Here is a 16,062-nt window from a genome sequence, read left to right as displayed (position 1 = left end):
AGCCTTTATTTGTTATAATTGTGATGATCATGGTGTACTGCTGATGAAAATCCCAAATTAAATCATGTCACCAGCTGGTGTTGGTCCACTGTGCTTCATTAAGTCCAGGGTCAACACTGCCGTCTACCAGGAGATTTTGGAACACTTCATGCTTCCTTCCGCAGATGAGCTTTATGGGGATTCAATGCCCATGGGATTACTGTGCTTGATTGGCCAGCAAACTCGCCTGACCTGAATCTATGGGGCATTGCCAAGAGACAGATGAGAGACATGAGACCGAGCAATGCAGAAGAGCTGAAGGCTGCTATTGAAGCATCCTGGTCTTCCATAACACCTCAGCAGTGCCACAGGCTGATAGCATCCATGCCATGCCGCATTGAGGCAGTAATTGAGGCAAAAGGGGCCCAAACCAAGTACTGAGTACATATGCATGCTTCTACTTCTCAGAGGTCCAATATTGCTCTATTTGCAGTCCTTGTTTTGCTGATTTCATTTAATATTCTATTTTTCTGAGATTGTTAATTTGGGGTTTTCATCAGCTGTACACCATGATCATCACAATTATAACAAATAAAGGCTTGACATATCTCGCTTTGCATGTCCTGAGTCTATCTCATATATTAGTTTCACATTTTAAGTTCAATTACTGAAATAAATGAACTTTTCCAAGATATTCTAATTTTCCGAGTTTCACCTGTATATTCTTCCTGGTATGGAGGAATGCTTCCTGTTACTATTAGACAGCAGCAGTATGTATGTATGTGCCTGTGAAATTAATATTGTGTGATCTCCACAATCAAGACCAGGACATAGCTGACTTCCAATAGTAGGCATAAGGTGATTGGGGATGGCTGTCTCTAGCTTTGTGCTCTGCCATGCCCACACCCATAGCAGCAATTTTGTAACCAGTGCCCCCAGTACTCTGTCAAAAATTGAAATGTGGTCCAAGAATGTTTGTGACCCCTGTATTAGACTGTTTCTCATTTAAAAGGTACCGTATTTTTCGCCGTATAGGACGCACTGTCCCATAAGGTGCACCTAGTTTTTTGGTGGGGAAATAAAGGGAAAAAAATTATTCCCCCCCCCAAGGCGCGGGGCTGGGGCGGGGGAGGCCCAAGCTTCCCCCGACCCCAGTCCCCAAACAGGCAGCTCTCTGCAAGGCATGGGAGCCCAGCGCTGGCTCCCGCTGCTTGCGGAGAGGTCCGCGAAGCCTGGACGCGCTGATCTCGGCGGGTGCAGGCTTCGGCATGCAGGCACCTCTCCGCAAGCAGCAGGAGCGCTCCGCTGCTTGCGGAGAGGTCCGCGAAGCCTGGAGAGCGAGAGGGGTCTGTGCGCACCGACCCCTCTCGCTCTCCAGGCTTCAGCGAAAGCCTGCATTCGCCCCATAGGACGCACACACATTTCCCCTTCATTTTTTGAGGGGAAAAAGTGCGTTCTTTAGGGCGAAAAATACGGTAATTTATAGTACATTTCTATTCTTTCCCCCATTTTGCTCAACAGTTGCCTCCACAAATCACCACTACTTTATTCTGCGGCAGTTTCAGAACTGGAAATCCCTAGCTTAATTTGGGACAAGTGCTTGCATGCAGTGTTCATTTAGGAATAACTGGCAATACATAAGCAGAAACAGAACCAACTATGAAAAGAACTATAATCACTAAACAGTGAAACATCCATTTTTGTTTCAGTTGCTAGATAGAGGATAGATGAGAAAGGAAATTGGTTCGCTTTTACCTGACGTTTATAGGCACCATAAACCTTCAACGCTGCATCCACAATTTCCAATGCCGAATCAAAATGCAGTATTATTTTCTCTCCTTCTTGGATACCCACAGACATTGGATTGTGTAAATGTATTGTCAACAATTTCTTGTTGTCTTTCTCTAGGCAAAAATGAAGCGTGTTCATATTAAATTGTTATTACTTATATGTTAATTATTTGTAAAAATTGCAGAAGCATGCAGCAGTCAAATAAACTTTAGGGTTGTTGTTTTTTTAAAGAAAGAAATGAGTAATGATCACACCATTGGTTCATTATGAATCCCATCCTTCCCTTTTAATAGAAGCAGTAACTGTGAATAAGAAATAAATTTATGTGCGCAATACCTTCAATAATGTATGTTTTTACTTCTTCTTCAGGAATGCAAACAGTTTCCCACTGATGACCCTAAAAATAACATTTGATGAAAAGGGATGAAAGTTCTTACTGTATTTTTGTTTGCTTACATAATATGGTGTTAAAAGGCATACATTTCAAGTTAACAACTAGTTCTCCTGGAGCACTAGTTTTCCTGGAGGATCGTGAACCAGCATGTCAACCAAATCTCTAAGTGATCTGCCAGTTTTTTCTGTTACAGGTGCCACTTTCCACTCACTTTTGTATACCTGCTCCCTTCCCCCAACTATCCAAAGTGGGCACGTGGGCTAGGAAACTTGGTACGTTTGATTGGACACATCAGCTGGGGGAGGAGCAGGGCAAGGACTATAAAAGTCCATGCAGCCCCTTGCCACACCTAGTGTAGTTTTGAAAAAAGTCTACATCTACTAAATCCACTCAGCTACTCATAGCAGAGCTTAACTGATTTTCTTTGAATACTGAACTATCCCTAAAAAATTATTACAATATACAATAAGAAAACTTAACCTACACCATCATCCGCAGCAACATAGAAGGATACACTTTTGCTACCAGTATTAAAATCAATCCAAAATTCTTCAAGGTTGTCATCTGCTGGGATCTGTAGCTAAAGGAAATTCAATCCAAATATAAAATTATAAATGCATGTATAATGGTGTAAGATTTCTTACTAAATACACAATAGTTTTATTGAACAGGTAAGGCCTGTATACTCAACCCTTTATCTTGCACATCATATTCAGAACTTCATTCCTGGTCCCCTAAAACCATTGTTCCCAATTACATTTGAAACAGGAAACTGTAGTGTTGTGTTAATTTACTAATCAGGATCAAACTGTTAGTAAACCGACATCAAAACATAGTTCTCCATTTCAGAGATAATGAGGAACTGTGACTAAGATGCCAAGAGGACAATGTTTAAAAGGAAGAGATGTGGGGGAGCACACTAGTCAAACACTCACTTCAACATTATTAAATTTAATAAACTAGGAATGCCAGGTCCAAACTGGCCCAGAATTTTATGTTGATGTCAAATCTCCAATGTCATAATAACTCATTTGCCTTTTCATTCCAAAGAACCTTTAATTTTTTGACACTCTATCAAACACATATCTCTGTTTCAATTTTAAACAAAAACACCAATAGTTCTAATAAAACAAAAGATACACAAGACAAAAGAAATGAACTTACCTCATGTTCACAAAGCATAGCTGATAAACAAGGATAGGTAAAAACCCTGTGAAAAAAGTATTTACAGAATGAAGATATGTTCATTTCCCACCTCATCACTCACACAGGTAATTGTTCCCACTTTCCATTACCTTTTCAGATGGGAAAAAAATAAAGTCCTGCTTATGGACAAAATATTTCCTTAAAAAAATGTTTATATATATTTTCCTCACCTGGTTGGAAGATTCTATTGGAGAGATTAAGTTTCTTGCCTCAAGCAAAAGAAGGTACAAACTGCAAAAAGTGGGTACCTGTCATATCTTAACAAGATTGCTTTTCCACTAAGAACCAGCAGCCACAATGACACTGCTGTTCTGGGTTGCTGTGGAGCAGGTTTCTGATATTTTGCAGACTTCAATAAGAGTTTTCCGCAGAAAGCAGTGACCCGTTGGGTAATCTGACTACATCCAGTATAGGGCCTTATCAAACTGCCAATCTTGGCCAGTGCAGATCCCACAAACAAGGTGTTATGACCTTATGAAAGGTCAAATCATATAACTGCATTTGTATATATCCAATGTTGCATTCTTCTCCAATTAAAAAAGTGTTTTCCATTACTATTCTTATTAATTACATTTCTATACCGCCTGACATCAAACGATCTTAGGGTGGTTCATTGCTAACTTCATACCTTCTTTTGTCTCCAAAAATGCCATTCACCTGGTTAAGGAACTTTCTGCAATCCTGTTAAGGAGAAAAGCAGCATAAGTATTGCAATCATACCTTTGCTTTGAAATACCCAGTATCTGAATGTGACTTACTGTTTCAAACTCAGAATCCTTAATTTCTTTAAATGCATTACTAACAAACTCCATTGAAAACCATTGGCTTGCCAGTTCTCGCCTCTGTTTTTCTGATGTCATTCTGCACAAAGCTTCTGTAATGGCAACTTGGAGGTCATAGTCTATAATGCACAAGAGGAATATTAGCATAAAACGTCCTTTCAGGGATAAATATTACACTGGCTAACTAGTTGCTTTAATTTTAAAAAATGATACAATGTATGATATATTGCATAAAGGTAATGGGTTATGATAGCCATGTAGCTATCTGGGCTATTGAGAAACAAACTGGGTTACTGAGAAACAAAAAGGGAGCATGAGTATGATTTGGGGGACCTCAAGATTGGCAGAAGTAGGTATAACCTTTAGAGGGAAAAGCCTCTAAAACAGCCCAGTGAAGACTGAGCATACTCAGTACGGTTTTTTTTAAATATGAAGATGCTTCATAACTAGAGTCCTTGAGTACCAATGGGGATCTCTTCTTCAAAGAGTGGAAAAAGGCAAATTTGAGATGCCTCGGATTGAAGATGAAGAAAACAACACCTAGCAGATTGTGAAAAAGCTGAACTTTAATACAGCTAGATATTAACATGAAGTACATATTTTGAATAATTGTTATCTACATAATTGGCAAACAGAGAATAAGAAGGCCTCCCTCTTTGGTTTTAGTTACTTATCTTACATTTCTATGATCTTTAATTATTGTTTTCTTTCTGTTAATTCTATCTATTGATTTTTGAAGTTTCCTAACTTAAATTAAAGGAAGATACATACAGGAAAGTGATGGAAGGGCCTTGCATGAGAGGCAGGGTAGAGAGGATCTCCCAGTATGAGAAGCTGGAGGAAGAGGGGAAAGCTCCCAGGTGAGAGCTGGGAGGGTTCTTTTTATGTGTGAACTAAATGCTTTTGTCAAATTCATGTTCATGTTCGAATGCGATTCTTTATACTCTTAACATTGTCAATATGGGCACAATAGCAAAACTACTCCTGTTACATTATCTAAGCTAACAAACATAAGTATCCTCTGCACTTACCCCCAGCTTCCAAAATTCTCTTTCCCATATCATTCCTGCAAAACAAAATATTATGATTCAGGTGTTTTTCTTTTTAAATTATATACTTTTGTTTAATGATTAGTGCATCCCCTTCACGGTAATATCCACAATTAAGAATATCTTATTCCAAAAAGTTGTCTTTTCTGTTTATTTTTGGGCTGATTTTTGTAAAAATAACGTTTGGCCTATCTTTATCAGGAACACTTGAGGGAACTGGGTATGTTTAGCCTGGTAAAGAGGAGACTGAGAGAAGATATAATAGCCATCTACAAATATCTCAAGGGCTGTCACATGGAGCAAGCTCGTTTTCCCCTGCTCCAGAGGGTAGGAGCCGAAGCAATGGATTCAAGTTACAAGAAAGGAAATTCTGACTAAACATCAGGAAGAACAGAAAAGTAAGAGCTGTCTGACAGTGGAACAGACTCCCATGAGAAGTGATGGACTCTCCTTTCTTGGAGGTTCTTAAGCAGAGGTTTGTTGGCCATTTGTCATGTTTGATCTGGCTGAGGTTTCTGCATTAATTTACATTGGCTTTCCTTACACCAGCATCTTGTGTTCTTTCTTCTTTGATACTGCTTTCTAAGAGCAGCTTTCTAAAAATGCTTAACCCAGAGGCTGGATTGTGCCTAAAGAATATTTTAAGCCATGTCAACAAAATGATTTTGCCACAAAATTAGATTCTCTTACCAAGGTTCTAGTTTTATGAAAAGGGGAAAGACTTATGTAATTATATTAAAGATTAAATAATTACATGACTTCTTGCATTTCCTCTGTAGAAATAATTTTCTTTCTAGTATCTCGGGGCATAGAATCAAGCATTGTGTTCAATTTTCTTACTGCCTAAGGATAATAAAAATAAATGATTGAATATTAACCACATTAGAACAAGAAATATTTGCAATGCATTAGGTGAAAGAATATTTTTAATTGTCCATTAAAACTATGTAACTTAAGAATCTCGATCTTAATGACTGCAGATCTTAAGTGTTTATTGTGTAATATATAAATCTGAGTCTAAGGGTATAACACAGGGTTATCAGTTTAGTGGAGCAAGAGAAATTCTTCTCAGCTAAAGTCTGGATAAACTATGTACCCACAATCTGCAGAAGAACATGTCAGTCAGGCCTTTGTTGGACAAGTATGTGGCTGACTATACACAATGAAGCATCACTAAAAATACAAAAGCACTTTTCAAAAGTCAACCCTAGTGGCTGGTATGTCAGCTATGATATCAGCTATGTGCTGATAGAGTAGCCAAAGAATACATAAGGGACTGAACAACAGAAATTACATAAGAGAAAGAAAAAAGGAAATGTTCTTGAAAGTGCTTGAGAAAAAATGGATGTTAATTTATTTAAATTATAAAAGTGGTATAGTGCTAGCAGAGAAACATTTTTCAAAAATATATAGAAGAAATGCATCAAAATAGACACGTTAAAACAAATGGACACAGAGATCAGAGAAGTAGGTATACGTGCATTATTTCTACACTGTCTTTTTAAAAACTGAATAAAAACTTTTTAAAATACTCCAGGTAAAAGGGTAATCATTAAAACCTAACATTATTCAGAAGAAAGAAACTTCTTACCTCCTGCTGAATATAAATGTTAATTCTTTTATCGGTAGCAAGTGTGCATGTTCGCAAAACAAAATTTTCTAGTACTTGTATTTTACCTAAACAAATATTGTAATATATCATTTACATAAGTCTCTACAAAGCCATATGATTATATTATTTAAAAAACTGGCAATTATAGTGTGAATAAACACTTTTAAAGCCTTTCATTTAGAAAGCAAGCAAGCTTTATAAATATTGATTGTCTGAAGTGACACAATACAAACAGGAATTTAACATACAAGCATTCTAAATTTCTAAAAAATAACTTGGCTGCATTTTAAGCCAGTTGTGTGTACACAGCCTAAATGTGCATCCATCTATTTTTTCTTTCTTCCTCTCTCTGCATAAATTAGTATATGCAAAGTTTATATAAGTCTATTTCCTCTCCCTGCCACTTTTTGGGATGTATTTTCTCTTTATGACAATGTGTAAGTGCCTTCCCCCAGCCCAGCATCTAGGCTATTTGACTGTAATATATAGAATACACTCATTACTGATTAATCAAAACACCTATAGGACCAACAGTATATGCAACTAGAAATATAATAAATATAATTATAGTAATTAGTTTCATGCATACCTTTACTGCTGGCATCATGTACTATCTACAATTTAAATAAACAACATATTAAAACCACTCTGCACAATCAGGACTAATCTATTTGTGGAAATGGATTGTATCCAATGGTGACTTTGTGCTATTAAAAAGCAATTCCATTCATCCAAGGCAGAACCTGAATTTTGCTAAACCCAGAGGTACAGCATTTCAGGAAGCAGCTTTTCAGGAAACAGACAGGCTGCAGTGAATAGGAAGGATCAGCAAAAAATGGGTACCCCAAAGCCACTGAATTCTGCTATCAATGAGAAATCTTTAGAAGTGATTTCTGTTTCTGTTTAGGCAGACCCCAGAAAAATACACATGTAATAACTATATTTTCAAAAAAATATGCTGAAAAAGAAGAGGAAATGGACAAAGAGAAGAGACAACCTAATGAGATTGCTTATATGTGCATAACTATAGTTTACATTTGAAATAAGCAAATAGAAATTTTGAACATGATATCCTTTATCTGCATATGGGATAAACAATGAAAATCTAATTGGCTTTTTAATACAGTTGGATTTCTTGTTTTCTTAATGTTTAGATATTTAATTATGACCAAAGAGTTAAAATAATGTACATAAAAAAGCTTTCCCCCAAATATTTAGTAAGTACATCTTATAAATATTTAATAAATACATGTCAATTTATGGAACAATGCAGGAGGTGCATATTTACCATAAGAACATCAAAGAAGTCTTCAAACAGAGTGGCAAATTTGTCATTCCTTTCATTTACTGTATTTTGGATAACTTCTTGAGCCTTTTCAAACCAATTTACCATGTAGAGAAAACATAAAAGGTTTGTATAAGTATACATTTAAAAGTTATTATTATTTCTAGAATTCACCAGGCTGCTTTCCAATTGAAAACCAAGCCTTCTTTTGGCGCAAGGGCAATGTGCAGTCATGGTCGTTGCCTCATCCCAGTGGTAGGTGTGGTCAACAGAGTTTATCACACATGCTTGCATAAAGAAAAAGAGAATGAGGGAGAGAGAGAGAAAAGAAAAACACAGAGGCACATAACTTCCCCCCACTCATGCAAATCAGCCTGGGGGCGGGGTTCATTTCCTCTCCACTCAAATGACTGATACAATTATTGGGGAGCATAATGATTTATCATCATTATGATTTAGTGATACATATAGGTAAAGGTAAAGGTAAAGGTAAAGGGACCACAGACCATTAGGTCAAATCGTGACCGACTCTGGGGTTGTGGTGCTCATCTCGCTTTATTGGCTGAGGGAGCCGGCGTGCAGCTTCCGGGTCATGTGGCCAGCATGACTAAGCCGCTTCTGGCGAACCAGAGCAACGCATGGAAACGCTGTTTACCTTCCCATTGGAGCGGTACCTATTTATCTACTTGCACTTTGACGTGCTTTTGAACTGCCAGGTTGGCAGGAGCTGGGACCGAGCAACAGGAGCTCACCCTGTCATGAGGATTTGAACTGCCAACCTTCTGATCGGCAAGTCCTAGGCTCTGTGGTTTAACCCACAGTGCCACCCACGTCCCATACAAGGAGCCATTATCACTGTTCAGTACTCAAATCAAATGGACGTCCAATATGTTGCTATTATAGTGGTACCTCGGGTTACAGACGCTTCAAGTTACATACGCTTCAGATTACAGACTCCGCTAACCCAGAAATAGTACCTCGGGTTAAGAACTTTACTTCAGGATGAGAACAGAAATCGTGCTCCGGCGGCCCGGCAGCAGCAGGAAGCCCCATTAGCTAAAGTGGTGCTTCAGGTTAAGAACAGTTTCAGGTTAAGAACAGACCTCCAGAACGAATTAAGTTCTTACCCTGAGGTACCACTGTATTTTATCTCTAATTACTCCTAGGAAATATTTTTGAATTTCCTATACTTATCTTTTGAACAAGACCATATTCTATCATTGCTGGAAACCCAATTTCCCCTAATATGGTTATATTTCTGCCTTGTTTCAGAAGAGTATTCAACATAGTGGAAACATTCTTGACGTCTTCATTGTCAAGTCCCTGAAATTAAAAAACAAAAATTTCAATAATTATACATAGAACTTGACTTAACAGGATGAAAACAATGGATTGGATCCTGACTTGTCATCCACAAATGAAGGTCTCCTTCCATCCAAAAAAAGATCCAGGAATCTGAGGGGATATGGGAGTGGCAGAAATGTTACTGATTCCCTCCTTGCCCCACACCAGCACCACCTCCACAACTATTTTGGAGGGCCCCGACCCCTTGAAGTCACATATTTAAGGAAACATATATTTTTTTAAAAAAATAAACTGCTTGTCTCCACAAAGAAATTTAAATTTTACATCACTTTTAATGATAAAATCAAAGTCATCTTAAAAAGGTAAAGGTAAAAGACCCCTGACAGTTAGGTCCAGTTGCGGACGACTCTGGGGTTGCGGCGCTCAACCTGCTTTACAGGCTGAGGTAGCCGGCAGTTGTCCGCAGAATTTTTTTCTGGGTCATGTGGCCAGCATGACTAAGCCTCTTCTGGCACAACGGAACACCGAAACCAGAGCAGTGCACAGAAACAGCGTTTACCTTCCTGCTGGAGCAGTACCTATTTATCTACTTGCAATTTTTTGGCGAGCTTTTGAACTGCTAGGTTGGCAGGAGCTGGGACCAAGCAACGGGAGCTCACCCCATTGTGGGGATTCAAACTGCCAACCTTCTGATCGGCAAGCCCAAGAGGCTCAATGGTTTAGACCACAGCACCACCCAAATTGTAAATCACACACAAAAAACATTTTTATTCCTAAAATGCCATTATAACTGCATAAATAAATATGTAAACAGCAGCAGAATAAAAGCATAATGACACTTTTACTGTAAAATGCATGCTATGATGAAATGATCTTAACAGTCCACGAAGAAAGAGAGGGCAATGCAGTAGAACTTAAAAGACCTCTCTCCTGTCCCCACCCAACACATATCTGTTGGCAAAAGGACAATGGAGAAGAAATTAGAAAACATTGAGTAGGTTCATATGTGATTTCGTGCTGAGAGATTAACAGAAATATGGAGTCTGTAAACTCACAACAGACAATTTTCATCTAAAAGAAGCAGAATACTATCAACAATACTTCATAATACTATCAAGCCCATGGTTCTCCTGTAATTCAAACTGCCCTAAACAATATTTTATACAATATTCCACTATGTACTGATGTAACACAAAAACAAAAATCCATTACCTGGCATATAAGTTTGTCTAATTTATTGAGAAACTGTTTGCTGCATTTGTGAGAAATGCCACCAGAAAAATCAGTTTCCAAGAACTGTTCCAATGCTTGGAAGTCATTTTTTCTTGTAGCATCATCTATACATTTTTCCAGCTGTCAGAATGGGGAAAAAACACACAAATAGTACTACTTAATACTTCAGTTACATTGAGCACAGTGACAAATCTTATGCAAATCTGTATTTTTAATCAATCTTTTAATTAGGACTAAAACACTTTTCTGGCTTTTTAAAAAATAAAAGAGAGGTTTAGTGCTAAAATATTAGAAAGATGTTAATGTTAATAGCAATGACTGGAAAGGGGAGAATATTCCATTGTGCAAGCAGAAATCCTTGCACTGATGGGATGCTCAAGTAGTACTACACTGGACACAACTCAAAGTTTCCATGCTCACAGTGGCTTCTGCATTCAAATCAATGGAAGAGACAGATGTATAAGCAAAGGCAAGTACAGGCAATGCAACCCCTTTCTCTGATATCAAAGGAGGGGAATATCATGTAGAAGCTCTATGTATGCATTTGTACATTAGGAATTAAGAATCAATTACCTGTTCCTGAATCAAAGATACTTGGAAGATATATAGTGGTTTGCGTAACCATGTGGGTATTCAAATATATTGCAGAAGTTCCACTAGTTTTATTATTTTATGCACATTCAAAGCAGGGTGGGGGGAGGAAAGGGTGAGCTAAACATCAAATAAATCAATTTTCTACAACTCTTTGGGGTCTGGTTTGAACAAAAAAGTCATTCTTGGGAATAATAATGTATAAGGCCTGTACAGACTATTAAAAACAAACAAATACCTTATGCCCGTAAAACTATTATTTGGTAATGTAAAAGGCTAAGCTATTAAAACAAAAACAACTCAGAACAGATACAGAGCAGCACATACCTGTCCTTCCCGCCTCCTAACAGGCATTTTGACAATTTCATATACTTAACCTGAGAGGCAAAAAATTGAGAAAATGCACATTTTAATATAAAATCTAATTTTAATTAATATAAATATACTGCACACTCCAACTGTGAAAAGTTACATTTTATCAGTAATATTAAAAACACAATAAAAATGTACAAGTAAACCAATGGTTAAAATGGTGTGTTCTTTAAGATTATCTGTGGCAATCAAAACCTATTTCTGCTTCAAAATCTGACTCTGCATCTTCCTTACAATAGCATTGATTCATTTTATGTAGTAGCGTTATAAGCCCCATTGAACAGTTAACTTCTTCCAAGTATACATGCAAACATTGCAAGTTATGCAACACAATTTTTACCATTTAATATTTGAACTGCTGTATCTGCCTACTATAACAGTTGTCTTTGAGAATAGTTCAGAAGCTACAACTGATGAAGAATGCCTGCTTGCTAAAGGCAAAAATACATAAAAACATTAATATACAAGGACTTCTCCAACAGTTTCTGTACATTTCAATGTGTTAATAAATCCCTACACAGTCCAGGCCCAGCATACCTTAGGGATCTGAACACTTCCATTTTTCAAGATCAGCATCCATCAAATTTGGTAAATTGATGCTGCAGGTCTTTTTCAGTAATGCTACAACTTCGTAGCAAGAGATCAGCCAAAGTCTCAGTGTGCAGTTACTTAAAAACTCTGCAACTAACCTTATGCCAAATATTAAAGAGCAGTTCTACATTCAATAAACTAGTCATGTTTACTAGGGCATGTGCCACCATTGAGTTTAGACCCCCATTTTCCAAGAAGGGATATATTTGATTATCAGCTGAAGCTTGATATGAGCTGCTGTCACAGCCTTAGCCTAGCTATCCAGTAGGCACACATCCAGAAGCACTCCCAAGAAGTGAACCTGATGATTTAGTGGGACATCTTCACCACTCCACTGGAATTAGGACTGCCATGGTTTATTATAATATTGTTAGGCTGGTTTCAGGTTAAAAATAGTGCATTCACTTAAATCCCATTGATTTCACACTAAGCACACCCGACAGAGCAATTCAAATCTCCTTGCACCAGGCCTCTGGGGGGAGGGGGAAGTATCCCTCCACCTAGCCTGCTGGCTGTTGAGACTTCATCTAGTTACACCAGCATCACTGCACTGCCATAGGGGTCCTCCTTCCACCGGGCTCAATTGCAGTGCCAGTGCCAGGCTGCAGAAGCAATTTCACTGCCCCTTCCGTCTGACATGCATAGCTAGGCTGCAGATACAGAAGTGGCCCTATCGCTCCATAAAACCCTGCCAGGCTAGGGAGCTGGTTAGGATTAGATCCAACCCAATGCCATTAGGTTTATTAGCCAATGTACGTAATTTTGAACTCTTGGAGTGACATTCCTTCCTTTTTTCTTGCACAGGCAATAGAAATGTATGCAATCTGTAACCTCCCTCAGCTGCATCCCAAACCATGTTTGTTTATATGTTTTGAATGAACAATGAACAAATTGCCCTGGAGTTTACACGTTTATTTATTTATTTTCATTCTGGGACAACTCTGTTCCTACAGTAGGAAACATTATATTGATGGTCTTCTTTTCTAGGGCTGACGAAGTTTGAAATTGTCCCTAGCTGTACCTTTAATGATGGTTCAGTGTGCAGATACTAATGTGATAATGCTTAGCCCTGTGGAGTGAAAAACTTCATATTCTGATTACTTCAGGTCAGCATGCTTTTAAAGGCACAGGAACAGGTATGACTAGGCAAGATCCAGCAATCTAAGCCCTTTGAAGGCTTTTTATCATTTCTTTGGCAGTTGCCTAGCAGCAGTAATTATCAAAGCAACTACAACCATGCTACAGCAGTATGAAAAAAGCCGCTGTATGCTGCATAACTGCTAGTAAGAATTTGGGGTCACAAGGGTGAGTTTTACAGTAGATAAGCTGGGGTTAACACTTGCCTGGATAAATGCAGTTTAAGCTAAAACTCTCAACAGGAGCAGTTTCTTGTCTCCATGAAGTTCAAGCGGACCAAAATACTCAAGGAAGACTTGTAAAATGAATGACTTGCTTTAAACCGTTTGTATAACCTCCCTTAGGCAAGTGTCACCCACTGCCCCCTCCCTTCCCTTGCAGGCTGACTAGAAACATTTGCAAACGGGGGTCCGTTTTCATGTTTCTACCCCCAATGTGGAAACCGGTGGGTAAAATAACCCAAGGGGCACAGCAGTTAAAAAGGCGAGCGAAGCAAATACGAAATTTCCACGAAAATTAGCTAAATTTCTCTCAGAAGGAAAAGGAAACCAACGATCTAGCAAGATCAATGCCAAGAAATCCGAAGTGGAAACGGGGGAGAGGGGTATATCAAACACGAGGGTTGCATCCGGCGTGAGGCAGGCGCGCTGAAACCAAGGCACGTGACTAACTTAGGCCCGTTCATTTCTACCCGGTTACCTGGCCAGCGCCCTCAGGCGAGGGTGGCCCTGAAGCCGCGGCTGCGAGGTAAGGGCGGCTTAGGCGCTTCCCTCACGCGACGCCCGAACGAAGCCGCCAAGACGAGCCGCCGTCCCGCCAGCCAATCACCTTTCCGGAGGAATACGCCCGCCTCGAGGAACCCTGACAGCCAATCGCTTTAAGCCGTCCTGAGGTGGAAGGCGGTGTCACCCAGAGGCGGGCCGCGGAGGGGGCGGGGCGAGGAAATCCTCTCTCCCAAGTCTCACGCTGTCACGCTCGCTTCCTCCTCCTTCTCCACGCTGCCTGTTCCTTCCAGCCAATCAGCGGGTGACGAGCGTGACTGATAACGGTCGTTGTCAACCGCTGTTTCTCGCCCCGCCCCTTCTCGCTCCAGAGGTTGACACGATTGTCGCTCGCAACTGCTAAAGCTCTGTTAATTACTTGCGCAAATGTCGAGCGCTTAATTTACTGTATTTCTATTTTTTTCCCGCCCCCCGCGAACGCACAAACTGCCACGACCATCTTTAGGGTCTTTTGAGTAGTTTTCCCTTCTCCACAGTATCCCTTCAAGTGCTTTTCAGTTCACCTCAGTATTTTCATAACGCCCTCGCTTCATTGGACTTCATGATAAATGGCGCTAGTTAACATTTATTGTTATTGGTAGTAATGGTACCAGTCATAGTAAATAAATACGGCTTCCATTTTTTAAGATGTGAGGGGAGAATTCACTAAATTGCTTTCAAGTTCTTAAATCCTTCCCCAATTCTAGCACTGCTGTTGCGTTTAAAACAAAAATGTGTACAACTGAGAAACGAGCTCAATTTGGGCGAGTACATAGGCTCGCCGAAACGCTGCTTCCCTCATTGCACATTCTAAAAACGCAGAAAAATAAGCGCTGAGGTAAATATTGTCCCCCACAGACTAAAAAAAGGGCAAAACATCCAGCAGCAGCCACCCTAGTGCCGTTTTATTCAAATCAGTATGTGGATTTTCTAAGTATGCCACTTCAAGCACTGTTCTACTTGTAATAACATTTTTTTAAAAGGGAATAGGAAATAGAGTGTTAAACCTTGTGAGGAAAAATTATAAGCACCACCAGATGTCACTGTAACATAAGAAAATATAGGCAACCTATACAGTAGTACACTGCAGATTTTAAGTACATTTGAGGAACATTTCACCCCTCAAAGAATCCTGGGCGCTGTAGTTTGCTGGGAATTGTAATTCTGTGAGGGGTAAACTACAGTACCCAGAATTCTTTGAGAGGAGGGGAATGTGATTTGAATGTGCTTTAAAGCTACAGTATAGATAGACTATAGAGTATAGGTTAAGCCCCTTGCCAGATTGTGCAGGAAAAAAGCAGTTTGCATCTGCAACTGTGCAAGGACATGGAAATGCAAGGGGCCAAAACACTTTCAGTTAAATTCATTGCAGCATCAGACAGAACAGTTGTTCCAGGAAAATGAACTGTTTCAATGATAATTCTTCATCAGTCGGCAATTGTTGTTGTTGTTGTTGTTGTTTAGTCGTGTCCGACTCTTCATGACCCCATGGATTTCATTTTATACTCAGCCGGCAATAGTATAAAATGAAATCGATTACCTTCAAATACAATAGAGAGATTGAAATGACAGAATTTGAGTCTTTGGATAAAGAGAAGAAAAGAGGGGTGGTCTTTTATATTAAAAATAAGATTGAGGCTAAACCAATATTTAAAGACGAAGAGGGCAGAATAATAGGGGTCCGTATCAATTGGCAAGGAGAAAATTTGGTGGTAATTGGGGTATATGCCCCAAATGATAACAAGTCGGAATTTTTTAAAAAATTGGAAGAGAAAATTTGTGAATTTGTTGATCAGAAAATTATTCTAATGGGTGATTTGAATGGGGTGGTCTCTCTAGAAGCTGATAGGTGTAGGGAAGGAGGAAGTAAGAATGGGAAGCTACCAAAATCTTTCTTCTCAATGGTAGATAATGGTAATTTGATAGATATTTGGCGTCTTAAACACCCACTGGATAAACAATTCACCTTCCACT

The 16,062-nt window shown here is 39.1% G+C and overlaps 1 protein-coding gene across 5 annotated transcripts in view; it reads right to left on the bottom strand.

Moving 5' to 3' along the window:
- SYCP2 (synaptonemal complex protein 2) overlaps positions 1 to 14,165 on the bottom strand; it is a 49,268-nt gene extending 35,103 nt beyond the window's left edge. For 2 of the 5 annotated variants that reach the window (XM_081867464.1, XM_081867468.1), the window contains exons 1-15: positions 14,027 to 14,165; positions 11,555 to 11,604; positions 10,616 to 10,756; positions 9,293 to 9,421; positions 8,102 to 8,206; positions 7,403 to 7,427; positions 6,793 to 6,878; positions 5,956 to 6,044; positions 5,184 to 5,218; positions 4,129 to 4,271; positions 3,999 to 4,051; positions 3,329 to 3,374; positions 2,649 to 2,744; positions 2,107 to 2,167; positions 1,735 to 1,883 (exon numbers count right to left, since the gene is read on the bottom strand). In XM_081867464.1, the coding sequence (XP_081723590.1) occupies positions 1,735 to 1,883; positions 2,107 to 2,167; positions 2,649 to 2,744; positions 3,329 to 3,374; positions 3,999 to 4,051; positions 4,129 to 4,271; positions 5,184 to 5,218; positions 5,956 to 6,044; positions 6,793 to 6,878; positions 7,403 to 7,427; positions 8,102 to 8,206; positions 9,293 to 9,421; positions 10,616 to 10,756; positions 11,555 to 11,581 (1,185 nt within the window). In that variant the 5' untranslated portion in view covers positions 11,582 to 11,604; positions 14,027 to 14,165. The other 3 variants (XM_081867465.1, XM_081867467.1, XM_081867466.1) reach the window with 3 other exon arrangements.
- Positions 14,166 to 16,062: the final 1,897 nt, after the last annotated feature.

This window comes from Podarcis erhardii, assembly GCF_964252035.2.
Source record: "Podarcis erhardii genome assembly, chromosome: 6".
NCBI classification, from domain to species: domain Eukaryota; kingdom Metazoa; phylum Chordata; class Lepidosauria; order Squamata; family Lacertidae; genus Podarcis; species Podarcis erhardii.
The sequence above is the reverse complement of the archived record's forward strand: the minus strand, read 5'-3'. Positions and strand labels throughout refer to the sequence as shown.